At 37.5% G+C, this 16,561-nt stretch overlaps 1 protein-coding gene across 1 annotated transcript in view; it reads right to left on the reverse strand.

Annotated features, from left to right (window-relative positions):
- Positions 1-8,899: 8,899 nt before the first annotated feature.
- Positions 8,900-16,561, reverse strand: part of LOC109112634 (SAM and SH3 domain-containing protein 1-like) — a 219,606-nt gene continuing 211,944 nt past the window's right edge. The window contains 4 exon segments of the mRNA XM_042746617.1: positions 8,900-11,519; positions 11,649-11,780; positions 13,711-13,751; positions 13,754-14,656. Coding sequence (XP_042602551.1) covers positions 11,259-11,519; positions 11,649-11,780; positions 13,711-13,751; positions 13,754-14,656 — 1,337 coding nt within the window. The 3' untranslated portion in view covers positions 8,900-11,258.

The following is a 16,561-nucleotide window of genomic DNA, read 5'->3' on the forward strand; positions in this document are numbered from 1 at the left end:
TATATCACAAGTGCAATGCTGTGAGCGAGCTATGAAGCAAGTTTACTACATCAGAAAAGCCATAGCTAAAATATGGAGCTGGTTATGCAACACAAATCTCAGTAATGTACTACCTTTAAAATCATGGACTATGGTGCAATTGTTTTCTTTAGAGGTCACAACAGTAATTTGCAAGTAACCACAAGAAAATTAGTATTTATTCATCAATTATTTGCCCCTGTAACACCACAAGGATGCGCTGTTTCTATGTGTATTTAGCTTTGATTTGAAAGAAAACAGTGCATCCTTGTGGCACGGATGATACAGAAGAGTATACACAGCATACGGTGATATGGACAGAAACAAATGAAACTTTTAACATAATACCCTGGAGGCAAAAAGAAATGAAAAAGCCATTGGACTTCCCTTTTGGCTTTGTTTGAAACCAAATGCACTAAATGAGCCTATATGAATATAGCTTTCACATAGAATATCATTACATTTACACATTTCATACATAAAAGAATGGCCGATATAAAGGAAAAGAAAGAAGCCAGTGTATATGAAACAGCAAATGATGGAGCTCTGATCTTACAAAGGCTATTTGTCCAAGTCAAACATTCAGGAAACCACTTTGGCAAGCAAGCCTCCCTCTGTCTATGCAAATATTTCACTGAAAGTTCAAATGTCAAATCATAGATCAACATTGTCTGCTGTCCATGTCCTTTTCAGAGTCTATAAACCCCTTTCTGTTTTTTTTGCACTACTATTTAGTAATTTAATACTCAATAAACAAGTCGGCAATCTGACAACCATACGCCCACCAACAACTTACACTGTTTACATTAAATACCCAGCAAAATATGACTGACAGCTCGGCGGACTCATTTCCTGCTGCAAAAGCTCCCACCTGCGCTACTCTGGAGGAGTTGGCCTTCGAGTTTAAGAGAGTCACCGTGTAAATCTGTCAGCCGGGGGAGAGTAAGATGAATAAATGAAAAAAAAAAAAATTAGAATCAATCCCTTGTTTCTATAGCTGGGCGCAGAAAGCAGGCTGCATAAGCACGCGAAGATTGGACCTGCCAAAAATCACACGTACATAAGTGAAGCTCGGAAGAGACTGACATCTAAATGAGGATTACATGCTTGTTTGTGCATCTACTTTTATATAACATTGCTAACACTTCTTATGAATGTGATTATGATCCGCAAAGACTGTGAACCAAAGGTGTTTCTATGGGATTTCTGTTTGAGATCAATGTGTGCAGAGTTTACGTCAGTGCATACAGCAGCTGAAGTCTTCACATGTTCATGTGTGTAATTGTTCCAATGTGACTCCCATATGCATATGGCTAAACTCTTAACGTGCTGCTCCTATAGCTTTGTCTCATTCAGTTTTTATTTCTTCCTCTAAACGGGTAGAGTAAATTGGTCAAGGCATGCTCTTGAACAGTGGAAACATTTTTAACCAATGAAAAAAAACAAAATTTTAGCAATTTTGCATTCAATCTGTCTTATTTTTCATAATCCAGTCAGCTCCCATAATTTCATGAGTTTAGAAATAGACGATCCATAGATTACCATTTGAGCTCATTGTTAGACCATGGCTCTGAAAGACAGAAGCATTTAGATGAATCTCTTTTGAGTTTCTCCCACCTTAAAGGTCATACAAGTGCAAAGGGACTAAAGTTCAAGAGCAGGATGGCTTACGTACAATAAATCAATGAAGATCAAGTTCATCTCCTGAAGAGTGTTTACCCGCGTGTCTGTGGCCTTCTAATAATCCACTCTAATCCTTATTAACCAGAGATAATTAAGATTGTTCCTCTTTCAGTTTGACAAAACATTCCAAAGATTCTAGTCAATCTATACTAATGTTCAAAGCTTTTAGGCTAGTACATTTTTTTTTAGAAGTCTCTTACGCTCACCAAAGCTGTATTTATTTGATCAAATAGACAGTACAAATGGTAATATTGTGAAATATTATTATTTTTAATTTTTAATATAATGATTCTTCTTCTATTCACTACCATTCAAAGGTTTTCTATTTTCTATTTTAAAATGCAATTCATTTCTGATGTTCAATTTTCAGCAGTCATTACTGCAGTCTTCAGTGTCACATTATCATTCAGAAATCATTCTAATATGGTGATTGGTGCTCAAGTCACATTTGCCAATCCTTGCTGAATAAAAGTATTCATATCTTGGAAAAAAAAAAAGAAATAAACAAATTACCCCAAACAGTACTGTACTGTATAAACACATGCACAAACACTAAACTTCTGAAAACCACAGATCATAAAACAACAAGTGAAAACTAGTTGAAAGCTAAAGGTGTACCACTGGAGTGTAAAGACTTATTAACATCTTGAACTTCCTCACACTAGTCGAGCTAGATAACAGCACTGCACTTGAGCACCGTCCAAGAGAGTGACTGACTTACACACACGCGTGTTCGCTTAGTGTACACACACCGAATCACAGCCCAGCCAAAAGTAACACCTGCTCTTAAAGTAAATAGGACAGATGCTCATCCTCCTGCTTCCAAAGTGAGAGAGAGAGAGACTCAGTGACCCCCACTAATACACTGCATACCAGTCCCCTCTCCCTCTCTCCGGTCTGGAGTTTAAGTCCTGAAAATGTCCTGATATTTCACTAACACCTGCTAACCACCATCACTCTGACACTCTGGACCAGAAACAATACTGTCAAACAAATTACAAAAAACAACAAAAACAATTACACCAGTATTCAAAAGTTTGGGGTCTTTACATTATTTTTTTGAAGAAATTACAAAATGTTTTTTCAGCAAGGATGCATTACATTTATCAAAAGTGAAAGTAAAGACAGGTATAATGTTTCAAAAGATTTCTATTTCAAACAAGTGCGGTTCTTTTGAAATATTAAACAACAACTTTGATAATACGCTGAAAATTCAGCCTTTTTTTCATTACAAGAACAAATAAATTTTAAAATATATTACAGTGAAATAAGGTATTGTAATAGTATTTAATAATACTACTGTTTTTACTGCTATTTTGAACAAATAAATGCAGACTGGGTGAGCATAAGAGACATGTAGACAAACTGTGTCCACACTGCTGCTATGAAATCAAACCCAAGACAGAACTGCGCTTTCCTACAAAACACACAGATATCCGGGAAAGTTGATCATGAAATTAGATACACTGATGCACCACACAGTAATAATGTACTAAACAATGCAACTGTGTCTTATGAGGGGAACACTAATAAGGACAGTGCCAGCATGAGTCTGTCACCACAGTATGAGGGTCAGTGAGTGATTTGACTGGAGTCTGTGTCTCCATCACTAAACACAAGCTCATTATCACTGTTTTTTTTGGCACAATTAGTCTTATTCTTCATTCTTTCTTAATGACTTGTTCAAGCAATATTACGTCTTTACCTACTATTGCATTATTTCATTATATTTTAGTTTATTTTGCACTATCAATTTTTTATTTGTAAAGATGACTTGATTATTTGCGCTGTTTTTTAAATGTTTGTTTATAATTTCTTGTTCTATGCAGCTGCAAATGCTCTGGCAATACCATTGTGGAGTTCGTCATGCTAATGAAACGCACTGAAATTGAAGAGAGAGTGTGTTTCTATGGGCAAAACAAATATTACTCTGTGTACTCTCCTGCAGAGAATAACTGTTTTCCTTTGCCTGGCTTTATGAGCGTAGCACATCCCTGGCTGGCCATAGCTCATTTGTTCAATCGTTTCCCACAATACATCCTGAATACACCACATCTACTCTGCAAAAACTTTGCCATGTATACACGCACAATGCCAATGACATGTCAACAGTTTGATTTTCTGCTCTGGCAGTAAGGAAGTCAGCTGTTGTCCCTCATTTAACTTGATTCAGGAATGTAGACTGAGGTTTTTAAAACATGCTGAAATAAGGAATTCAGATCTCTCTACATGCACATGTGGCCAAAACATTACAAAGCTACTGCTGTGGACAAGACTGGATCTATGTACCGTGTTTTGGGGGAGTTTAAGAGCTGACTGGCAACCGTGGGTGCTCCTGGTGAAGGTGTTGATGGTAAAGGGTGAGGCTTGAGCAGATGACAGATGAAAGTGGTTTAAGAACCCACTTAACCAGCCACTTGGAAAAAGCTGAAGTGCACCCTCAAGAATGCATCGCTGTATTTGTTTAAAGAAATAGTTCACCTTTAAAAATTAAAGTGTAGCCATCATTTACTGACTCTCTTGCTGTTACAACAATGTATGATTTTCTTTTAATCTGTGGCACAAAGAAGGAGATGTTAGGCAGAAATACCATGAGGAGGAGTAAATGATGACAATGTTCGGTTTTGGTTGAACTGCCCATAAGATGTATTTTTGGTTCACTGCTCAGACAATAACTGACTGGTTTACATCTTTCTATTTATGGAAACTTAACCCTGTAAAGCCTGACATATGAAACACTAGTCAGAATTTTTTCTGCTTACATTAAATGCATATTAATATCAATTGCCACCCTATAAATTCATATAATATGTCTATAGCTCTTTAGTTTAAGTATAGCTCTTTCACTATAGCTCTTCAGTTTTAAGTACAGCTCTTTCACTATAGCTCTTTAGTTTTAACTGGTGCAAGTTGCAAGATTGTGCACAACAGTTTTTTCAGCAAAGATTTGATCATTTTTAAAAAAGGCCTAGGAAATTTGTGTGTTAAGTATGATACAGTAGCCTTTATAGTGTTAAGATGACCTAACAGATTATAAATAAATTGAATAGTGGTTGACCGATATATCGCCAAGGCCGATATATCGGCTGATATTTGCCATTTTTTTTTAAATATCGGCATTGGCCAATAAGTTTTTCTGCTCGGCGGGATTTTTATTTTGACGGTGCTGAGAGCAGCAGAGCTTGAGCACACAGTGCTCAAATTCTCCCTCTTGTTTACTGTCATCGTTAACAGTTCTGTCTAAATACGGATAAAAGTCTGTCTAATAATCAGATAGAACGGTTAAACAAAGGAATTAATGTGTACAAAAGTATTATAACGATTGCTTTTTTTATATTATTAGTAATAGAAAGACAAACATTATAATACTTTCTCATTTGCCGTCAACATTAAGCAAATACACATTTATATGATTTAAACAAATATTTGAATGACTAATGAACATTTATTTTCACAAACCTTGCAAACTTAGTCTAATCCAGCTGTGAGATCTTGTGAAGTGTGCATTTTTATCCAGCATGATCGCGTGTTCTCTGTGTGACGGTCGGTCCATGTGAATCGAATGCTTTAAACTGTAAACTCGTGATTTCAAATTATACTGCACTTTATGCATTTGCCCAGTCTTATTCATGTCATTTTCTCTGTGTGCTGTATGTAAAATGAGTGTTACCCTGGCTTTATTTCAAAAATGTGATTCCCAACGCACACAAACTTCCCAGAATACTGAGTGCCCTGTTGATTACAGTGTTTACTTCCTTTTTAATTATATTTTTATTAAATATTTATTTATTTGTGAAAAATATTTTGTCATCTAAAGTATAAGTATGTTTATTTTATACATTAATTTTTTAATCCATTGTCAAATTATTCTGCAAGATATCGGCATTGGCTGTCAAAACACCAATATCAGTCGACCACTAGAACTGAAGTTAAGTATAGACGGCTGACCCATGTGCACATTACATCATTCAAATGATTAAGAAGAGCACTGACCTCTTTCAAAAACACACTAACAGAATGAAAGCTTGACTGGTCATGGTAATGTTATTTTCAATAACATTCATAGCAACCCAATGACACAGACTGCTGTTTATGAAAGCACACGATGACCCATGTGCTCTGCATCTCTCTTGCTCTCACAGCCTCTCTGCACATTTCCTTTGACAGCTCAGCATAAATTTACACTTTACACCAGTGATTGTTTTGTCTTTTGTCCCAATGGAACATGGTATTAAACTGCCTATTACGAACATTTCAACAATAATTAAACAAAAAAATTATTAAAGAAGTTGACATTTTATTGCCTATATGACAGCAAGCCCTGATCTAGTATGGACTACAAATAGACTATATTGCCAAAACCTAAATCAAAGCTTAAGCTTATATCAATGCATTTCTTTGCATCTAACCTGTGAATAGCATACCTTTCAGCAAACTATAGTAAAAGTGTTAAATATACAGACTGTACATAACTATAGAAATAACAAACAAACACAAGCTGATACTTGTTGCATTAACATAGATGCAACATTAATATGGATTGGTTTACTTTGACAGAGGAAACATGATCTCTAAATACGGCTTGTGTTTAAAGGCAACAGACAAATGCATAAAGACTGAATATGAAAAACAAACAGTTCTTCATTCTACATTATTATAAGTTAAAGGGATTGTACATCAAGAATGAAAATTCTGTCATCATTTAGCTACTACTCAAGCTTATGTTGTTCCAACCCTGCATGACTTTCTTAAAATGACAGTCGCCCAGTCCCCATTCACTTTCATTTGTTGGGGGAAAAGAAAAAGATGCATCTAAAATGACTGGTGACTGAGACTGTACGCCAAACATCCCAGTGTGGTCACACAGGTTTGTGAGGATGAGTCTAAGATGAACTCTTCGGATGTAAATATCCCCCCAACAGCCTCACAACCCAAACCTGTCTGACTTTAGACACGTTTTCGTTTGCGTAAAGGTGAGGACGCAAAAAAGCACACCTGTCCAAACACGCAGAAACCTCAGACAAATTTAACATCTGCCTCGGCTACACACAACGGAAATGTTGGACACTTTGATGCCGTGACGAGACAGCAGTCGGTACAGGTCTCCAAACACAGGGGAAGCGAGAGGAAGGAGAGCGAATCTTACCGAGATACTGCCTGATCTCCAGCAGAACTTTAGGGGGTCCTCCGTTCAGCTGGTAAAACAGTGAGCCGAGACAGAAGAGCAGCAGTGTGGCCATGCAGAAACCGTAATCGCGCAGAGAGAAGCGAAGCCCGAGAGCCGATAACCAGAATCTCTTCCTGCTGTTCCGATCCGTGCTGTGACTCGCGCTGTGATTGTTTAGACGGGGACTGCTGCTGTAATTCTTCATCGTCTCCTCACATGGAAGCGCCGAGAATGGTCGTCACCCATCCGCCTCTTTAGATAAAAACTTTTTAGTCAACATTTAAACAAAAACTAGGCACTTCACAGATCGATGCACGCGAGCACACGCGTTCAGAGATGTTCGCCCCCCGATCGGTCGTGTTTTCTTGTCGGCTCTGGCTGAGCTATTTTTGCGAATGAAGTTGGGAATCCATCCTCTGCTTTTTGGGGTTAGTGTCGGTGTCAGATTACTGAATGTGGAGGAAAAAGTTCAACCGGAGGATGGACTCGCACTCACTCACGCGCTGTCGTGTGCAGCTGAGCACCACCAGGCGGAAGACGCGCGAACGCGTCAGTGCAATCTGAGAAAAACTAACAGGCCTACAACACACATTTTAGATGCAAAATTACTAATTATTTTAAATAAATGCAAATATTAAAAAAATACACATTTAATAAAAAAGATCAACAAATATTTGTGCAATATCTATCTATCTATATGTCTATTTGTCTGTCTATCTATCTGTCTGTCTGTCTGTCTGGAAAAACAGCTGTGCATTTGGAGCCAAATTTTCATTATCCTGGCAAAGGGCGTTAAAGACAACAGCAAAGATAGAAACAATTTAATTAAATATTCAACCAAGAATCAGATTCATTACTGAGCAGTTTTTGACAATTTGAACAAGCAAAACTAAATTGGACTCTTCCAGCCATGTTAGTGAGTAAGTGTTAGAATGATAAAAGCAGTCTGCCTCACAGTGGTTTCATTTATAGTGCAACATAATATCATTTATTTCAGCTAGGCACTCTAAATCAAAATGAAATTATGTCTTTATTTAACCCACTGGGAATATAATCAAGATTGCCAAATCAGAGGTGAACAAGGGCAAAAAAAAGGGCCTTCTCTTTAGCCTCAAGCCGTGTTTGTTAATGTCTCCCCATTTTGAATATATAGCTTCCTGAGGGTTTTGAAATTATTTTATCAAAGATTTAAAGTAAAAGAAAGAATAGTTTGTCTCCTAATTTGTTCTCAAATTAGGATGTTTATTTCCATGCAGTACTACTGATACTATTGTCAAGAGAATTTATTTGTACTTTAATAATAAATGATCTAAGACTTTAGTTACTGATGCAATAAGGCATCAAAAATATGCACTATAGGTAGGCCTATGTAATTGTATAAAATCTTGAAGGCCTTGTTTTTTTCCCCCTCTCATTTTTATGAAGATAAAGTTTAAAAAAAATAGATCAGTGGGGTTATATCATTGAGATTGTGTTTTGTATAAAAGTTCCACCGAAGGACAATGGTCTCAGGCTGAAAAATAATATAAACTAAATAGTTCAAAAGTTTTTTTTTTTTTTTTCTGAAGGAAATTAGTAGTCTTATAAATACTGTTCTTTTGAACTTTATATTCATAAAAACCTGTACTCTTTCAACATTAATAATTATTAGTGCTGTCAAATGATTAATCACATCCAAAATAAGTTTTTGTATGTGTATTATGTATATATAAATACAAACACATGCATGTATATATTTTTGAAAAATGTTGTTTATAAGTTAAATTTATTTATATACAATATAAGAATATAAAATATAAGAATAAAAATATATAAATGTATATACATGTGAATATTTTAAAAATATTTACTGTATGTGTGTATTTATATATACATAATAAATATACACAGTACACATTAATCGTTTGACAGCACTACTAATTATGTTTCTTGAGCACCAGATCTGAATATTAGAATGATTTATGAAGGATCATGTGACACTAAAGACTGGAGTAATGGCTGAAAATACAGAGTAAAGTAGAGGAGTCAGTGTAGGATATTCTTTTTTTTATTATTACACCTCAAAGGGACAAATATTTTAAGACATTTTTGTTTGTAAATACACAAGCAAAACCTTTATAGACAATCATTAGCGAACTTAAACCAGATAAAATAATTTTTATACATATATTTTACAATGGTCACTGGAGCATGCTAACTATAGGCGAAAGAGTATTGCTCTATGATGTATAGTACAGCTAATAATTACATTTGATGTAAAAGCAAAAATAAGTTATTTAAATATCAATTACATATACAGAATGTGCAACCTTAGTTAATCATTTCATATATGTAATTAAGACCCAGTTTTATATCATTTAAGTTGAAATAATTAACTGGTCATGGTTAGTTCTGTAATTAATTAATTAAAGTGATTATAATTCTTTTTTTTTTAAACAAAGATTTGATATTTAAACAGCTCTCCTCAACCATCAACATCTGACCTGAAAACAAGCTTCTTTAAAAAACTGTAAATGTGTCAATTTGTAATCTCATTTTCTCCACAATGGAATTAAAAAACAACTTGCATTCTTTAATAAAGTGCATTTTTACAGTAACATTTCATGAAATATATTTTCGATTTTAATCACATAAAAAGCCTCATTGTTATCAAAGCACTCAACTGATAGCAATTTGAGGGCATCCATTCTGATACAAAGGGAATTTATCGATTCTCTACTGCTTAAAACGTTCATTTAAACCTTGAGCGTTACAGCCTATAAATTGTGCTGCGTTAGATACAAAAGAGTGAATGGCATGAGGGAGAAATACAATTCTAAAGCAAGCTTTCAAAAACACCATTTCCTAAAACCGCAAGGCCTTGGGGAAGCACGGCTGGTGTCTTTTTGTAAATGGAAAACCAAAGGATTTGCAGAAGCAACTGAAAGGAGTTGAGTTTTCACCTCAGTTGCTCAATCAAAAACAGCCTGAGAGTGATTGTGGGAGAAACTTGCTTCATTGTGCTTAATTTGGAGTGATGTAATGCTTTAAATCTGTGAGCAGTGATGACGTCAGCGTTACGTTACACACATCAGCTAATGTTTCATTTCACGCTCTGTTTTCATTTAGGATCCAGATGCTGTCTGCCTTTAGAATCACCAGATGTGCGTAAGCAAGTTTAAGTCCATAACACCTTCTTCTTCATGAAACACATTGTCATTCTGTTCTGAATTACAAAAATAAATAATGCTTCATTGGATATTTCTTCTTCCCAGTTTTGAAAACTTTTAACTCCTGGGTAAAGCACCAGTCTGCAAATGTAACTAGTGTCAGAACACTCCTCTAAGTTAGTCACTATCAGTTTTGATTTGATTTTCTTGTATTTTAAGGCTAAGACCGTGTGCTTTTTCTACGATTCAAAATGTCTTCAACACCCTAGTCAAAGTGCAAGGCAATCTGGGACAAAAGAAAAGAAAACCAAAATAAACACCTTTTCACTCCAGCAGGCATATTACAGCTGTGTGATGCATCACTGGCATCAGAGCGGAGCACGGTAAGAGGTACACGATATGCAGGAGTATCATTTTCAAGATAACAGGCGACATAAATTGATACAGCTGATACAGTAATAAACTTTGATATGCCGCAACAGCCGAGTAAGTGATGCGTGTTGAATATTGTGTGTTTAGAAGACTGGGAAGATTAAATGTGCTGTGAATATACAGTATTATATTAAGCGAATTATAAGGAGTGATGCTAAAACGTAACCTTGAAGAAAGAAACACATGAAAACACTTTTTTTTTTTTACAAACATAGTACATTTTTGCTAAAACCGTGACCAACTATTGGCCTAAAATCAAAATGTGCATTGCTCTGAATATCCCCATATGGCAACATCATGCTTTTGGGAATGACTCACCCAAGAGTACACATCTTTTCATATACATACTGTATGCTTTGAGAGATAAAGTATATTATATTAAAAACCTGCATGAAATGACATTGCTTTGGCCAGGTGACATACTCTTGATTCTCAATGTGCTTCAATAAGCACTAAAAACTTTTCTTTTACAGTTTTTTTTTTCCTTTTCTCTAAATAAATCTCACACTTCCTGAAAAAGGGGTTCAGAACTGTCTTTAAATTCATACAAAACCATAAATTCTCAGAAAAAAAGTGTGCTTTCTTTCGACAGGCAGATGTTTCAGGCCAAAACTAGATGTTTCTATGGAAACATCTGTTGATAGGCCCACAATAACAGTCCTTGGAAGCCAGATCAGTCATTTCTGAAAATGCCAAAAAGTTGAGATTATAAGACTGAAAGGTGGGACAAAATTCAGCAGCTGTTGTCCAAGTCTGTCCCTTCACCAGCAAAATTTGATCCATTTAGTTCATAACAGCTCATGTTAGTATTATGACTGTCCTGAGCTGCTGGCTGTGACTAGCTGGGCTTCACTGAGAAGAATACGTATGTGATGGTCCTCCTTCAAGCCCGCTTCCCTCGCTTTCGCCTCGTTTAAGGATGAAACATGATCCAGCGTGCCAAAGCCTGCAGCCAATAGAGGGGCAGAATACATGGGCATTCCAATCGACACAAGCCAATCAGACACAGAGCTCACGTGAACAGGAGACACTGGCTTCCGACACATGTCAGTCAAACCTCCCGAGGGAATCTGTGGAGAAAAGGAAAACACAAGGGCTAAATCTCAGTGCTAATGCAGGAAAGTAAATAAGAGTATTATGATCTCATTTCTCACATGCATGTGCTAAATCAAATAATAGAATCTGCTAAAGTAACTCACAGCCATGCGGTGCTCCTTGCGGAGTTGTTTAACTCTGATCTGATCCAGACTGGACGCCACGTCCTTCACTGGCTGCTGAAAGTCCTCCGAGTACCTCTGTACTAAGAGCTGAGGAATACCACAGCGGCCGTGCTGAGAAACACAAAGAGAAAAGAACAGATTAGCCAGGAAAACAAGATCTAGTGACGTTCACCACTTCATTTAAGCGATTGGAAAACTTAACGCACAAATTCAGTCATCAAAATATTAAAAATATGAGGAGAATTTTCCTTGCTAATGCTGTATTGTTTTAAGCTAAGCTGTGATCAGCGCCCAGCTAATGTGAGCGGCGCAACATTCGCCTCAGACTGTGGACTCTGAATAACAACAGAAATGATCAGATCATAAAGTTTATTTCATGTGGCTTTTTAATTGATTTTACGGTTGGTGGAGACCAAGCACACTTGGAAACGGAGTTTAACTCACAAACAAGCGAACTTTATGTGCCAATTATAGCATTACAAGGCGAGTAAGGCTAAATTGTTTGTTTAATGTGAGATTCAGAGCTCTAATGCTAACATCACACTGTGTGGCGTAACAAAGATGCAGTTTAATCATTTTCAGCCTGTCTTTGTTAGCAAGCCAAATGGCCATCTTCTCTTAAACAGACAATGTAGCTTCATAATAGTGCAAACCAAGCAGTTTTTATTGTAGTTAGCTCAATACTCGGCCATCTTTGTGAAACAATCAACAATCCAAGTACAAAGGTGACACAAGCAGAGCAATGTTTTGATAGCGCCCCAGAGCCACAGTGTTTACACTCCTCGAGAAATCAAACGATGAACCGCAAACAAGCTGCGAGAGGAAAAACTATTTAATTTATATTACACGCACACACACACACACACACACATTAGCTTTAACTTGCAAACAGCTTATTAACTGAAAGATTAATTTAAAATCTACTCAAAAAGATTCAAACTATTTCTTGTGCCCAATTTGGGGTACATCTGATAGGCTGTGGGTCCAGGCATAATAGGACCTGCCGCCAATAAAAAGCACTAAAACTCCAGGCAGTCTGTGCAGTCTGAAACCACAAACTGTTCCAGTGTTTTCATATTAAAGAGGGGACATTTCCACCTCTTATTCACCTTTTTAGTGTTGGATAATCTCAAAGAAGTGAGAAAATATACCAAGTATATACATCAAGAAGGTATACCAGACTCAAGATGCTCTGCTTATAAATTACACAACAAGCGAGTCCTCCAATCCTTCCACTTTGCCATGACTGAAAGGACTTTTTAAGGATACAGGATATGCAGCAATAGTTATGTTTGTGCTAAGTTGTGCATTTAGCAATTAAAAATAGCCAGAGAAAAGAAGGTTCATTAATTGTACAGAGACTCCAACAGCATAGGTACTATAAGAACATATTCTTATATGGAAACTGATGAGTGGAAATTAGTGTTTGGATGAGCACTGATTGAAATGTATGTTTCTTTCCATTTCTCTTGACATTTTCAAAAGAACTTCCAGCAGTAAATGGAAGGAAAAAATACTCCCAGCCATGACTTTCCAGGGACAGTGGCATGGTTGAGTCAAGCCCCCTACTGTTAATCATTGTGCTTGTTTAGTCTGCTAACCTTTTTATTTATACTATAGTGCCACCACTTTCCACTCCATTTTTACCATATGATGCAATTTATGCAAACTTGAGGTCACGTGAACATGAAGTCCATTACTAGGCTATACTGAAGGGCTCCTGAAATCCCTAAAAAGTTCTTCACTCCCCTGAAGAGTTGAGCTCCAACCACAATCAAAAACACCTGAGCAAACTAATCAAGGTCTTTAGAATCACTAGAAAAATCACAGGAAGGTTTGCTTAATCAGACTTTGAGCTAAACTCTGCAGGGCAGTGGCTCTCTACGGCCAGATTTGAAGAACTCTGCCATATGGTGTAACATTCGCATTTCATGATTCCAAAAAGTTCTCATAGGAGTTTATTTTGTGAGTGCTATGCACTCTACTACTAACTGAAAATTGTGGTTGGCAACAGCAGAAGTGAAGTGAAATCATGACTTACTTTATCAGAGTACGGATCTTCGGTGAGGTCAATGCCTCCAAGCGCATCCTGTCCTCCAGCAGAGTCTCCAGGTCAGTCATTTTGGCATGGGAGATCTTTCTGCTGAGGGCAACTTTAGCTCCGTGCATCTGAGGACATGCTGATTCAGGTAGGTCAGACAGCCAGGGTGGACTCAGAGCTGCCGCAGATTCACCTGGTGATAATGGGGTTGACGGGGAACTCTCGGAGGGAGTGGGTGGGGTATAAATGGGTTTTGGGGGTAGGGTTGGCGTATTTGGCACCGAACCAGACAGCACTAGCGGAGGATGGCGCAGACCATTCGACAGACGTTCTTTGGACTTTTTAGCAGGCACGGGAGGTGGCACAGGTGGCTTTTTAGGGTGAGTCCGTGGAGCGGGGCTAGTTGGGGCAGAAACTGGTTGGCGGTTTGAGGTCTGAGCAGCAGGTAATAGACCGACTGGGCTGAGAGGAAGGTGTGTGGGAACCATAGGTCTCTGCAGTGAGCCCGTCTCTCTTCCAGCCCTATCGCCACTCTGGTCCAGTTTTGACTCGACAGGTTCGGCCTTTACTTCTTTTTTGTTGCTCTCTGGACTGCCTTTATCCTCACTGCTACTCTGCTCCCAGTGTATATCCCCCAGAGAATGCGAGCGCTTACAAGACTCAGGGGACTCTTGGGGACCGTCCAACTCCTCACAGCTTCGGCTGACCAGTATGCGGGAAGTCTGTCCTGCTTTAGAGCCCTTCTTGAGGCCGAGGCTTCGCAGACTGAAGCCCTTTATGGGCCGGGGCAGAAAGGTCTTTGGGAACTTGCGTTCCTTCTTGGCCTGCTGCTGAAGAGCTTCAGTGGAGTGAGTCATGGGAAGAGTGGGATAGTCTGGAGACTTTACACCCCCACAATCAAATCCAGATGAACCATGGCTATGGCGCGACACCTTGCGGCTCTTACCTGAAACAGAGAGCCGTGCCTTCACATAAACTTATTAATCACATATAATTCCTTCCTCAAAGGCTTCAGATGGTACCTTATTTTATTTATTTATTTTTATTGGTTCCTAAGAATAACTCTGATGACGTGAAAATGATGATCTATAAGATCTAGTACTGAAGAAATTTGGTTTCACAGGAGAGTGCAGCTCTTTTACTTTATTATTGATGCATGCATGCATGATTCATGCATTGTGTAAGTGTTGAAATATATTATATATATATATATATATATATATATATATATATATATATATATATATATATATATATATATATATATATATACTACAATCTGAACGAATGTGATGAAAGCTATCAGAAAATAAATTGCAAACATTTGCACCTTTTGGTGAACAACAGCTTTTCACCAGGGCAGTATCCTCAAAGGTATTTTATCTACCCCTAAAGTGTGGATATTACTACCTTAAGGGTATATAGAGCATCAGTAACTTGTACTAAAATACACCCTTCAGGGTTACAAAAGGAACAAAAGTGTACCTTCGAGGGTACTACTCCATTCCACATTTTTCCCCCAGATAATTTAGCATATTGTTTTAGGCAAGTATTATTAGTTATTGATTAATGTAACGAGTTAATGTTGGTTAAAATGAATTTTGTCATGTTGTTCCAAAACTATGTAATGTCTCAACGCCTCAGTCCACAGTTAGTTAGTCATACAGATCTGGAACAACATGAAAGTGAGTAAAAGATGCCATTTTCATTATCTTTTTACCATGCAAAACAGAATGAGTATCTGTAACATATTAAAGGTGTGAAAAAGTATGTTATTGAACGGGTTAATGGTTACATTGTTTAGCAGGTTCCCAGAGGCACACTTTATTACATATTTCAGTTACACTGAAAGTTTCCTTCCACTTTCAATGCATTTGTTCAATAGTTGTTGTGAGTTTTTAGGGATTACTCAAGGGTTAGTTGGTTGGGTGAGTGTTAAGTGTGTGTTAAGACATTAAGTGAAGAAAACCACAAGTCCAGATTATATTTATTTAGAAAGCATAATTTTCTGCCAATTTTCCACATCAAATATACTTAATATGCTTAGCATAGAGTTAGTAACAGTCAAACTATTTAAGATTAACAGAGGTACAATGCTTTTAATATTATAAAAACAGTTAATAAATAAAATGATAAATGAGTATTTATATGCAGGAACCTTAACGGGCACCTATTATGCAAAATCCACTTTTACATGGTCCATTGTTTGGACATAAATGTGTGTTGGCAGTGTGTGAACAACCCTACAATGATAAAAACCCACCCACTCCTCATTTATAATCCCCTTTAAACCAAGTCGGTCTCACTAGGCCTGCAGTTTTGATTCTCATGCAGTGTGACATCACATTTTATAGGGCTGGGCCATGGGAGTTAGTTGACAGCTCTGCATTGCTATAGTTTCCGCCCTCAGTAGCCGTGTTTCCACTGTCAGGCCAAAACCGGGTGTGCTAGTGCGTGACAGGGCCTTTCGCGTTTCCACGGTCACTTCCGGGGATTGATTGTGCCTCGTCGGTGCTTCCTTGGGGCCAACGGCCCGGGTTTTTTGGACAGACTAAAACCTTGGGCCAAAGCGGGCCAGCTGGGGCTAGAGGAAAGGTTATGAACAAAGGTTCAAAGTTTCTCTACGTTTGGAGAGCATCTGTGTCATGGATCATTTCATAAAGTTAACAGCTATAACACCAGCATTAAAGACTTTCAAAATAATTTTAGTTCAAAACTCACTTTCAGACAGCGAGTGTTTGAAATAACTTGATCCGATGTGGATTATGATCACCACACAAGAATAAGCGATGCAAAAGATGCACGCTGGCCATTAACGTTATCATAGTAAACATAGTAAATATGACCGCTT

Source organism: Cyprinus carpio, chromosome B20, assembly GCF_018340385.1.
Source record: "Cyprinus carpio isolate SPL01 chromosome B20, ASM1834038v1, whole genome shotgun sequence".
Taxonomy (NCBI): domain Eukaryota; kingdom Metazoa; phylum Chordata; class Actinopteri; order Cypriniformes; family Cyprinidae; genus Cyprinus; species Cyprinus carpio.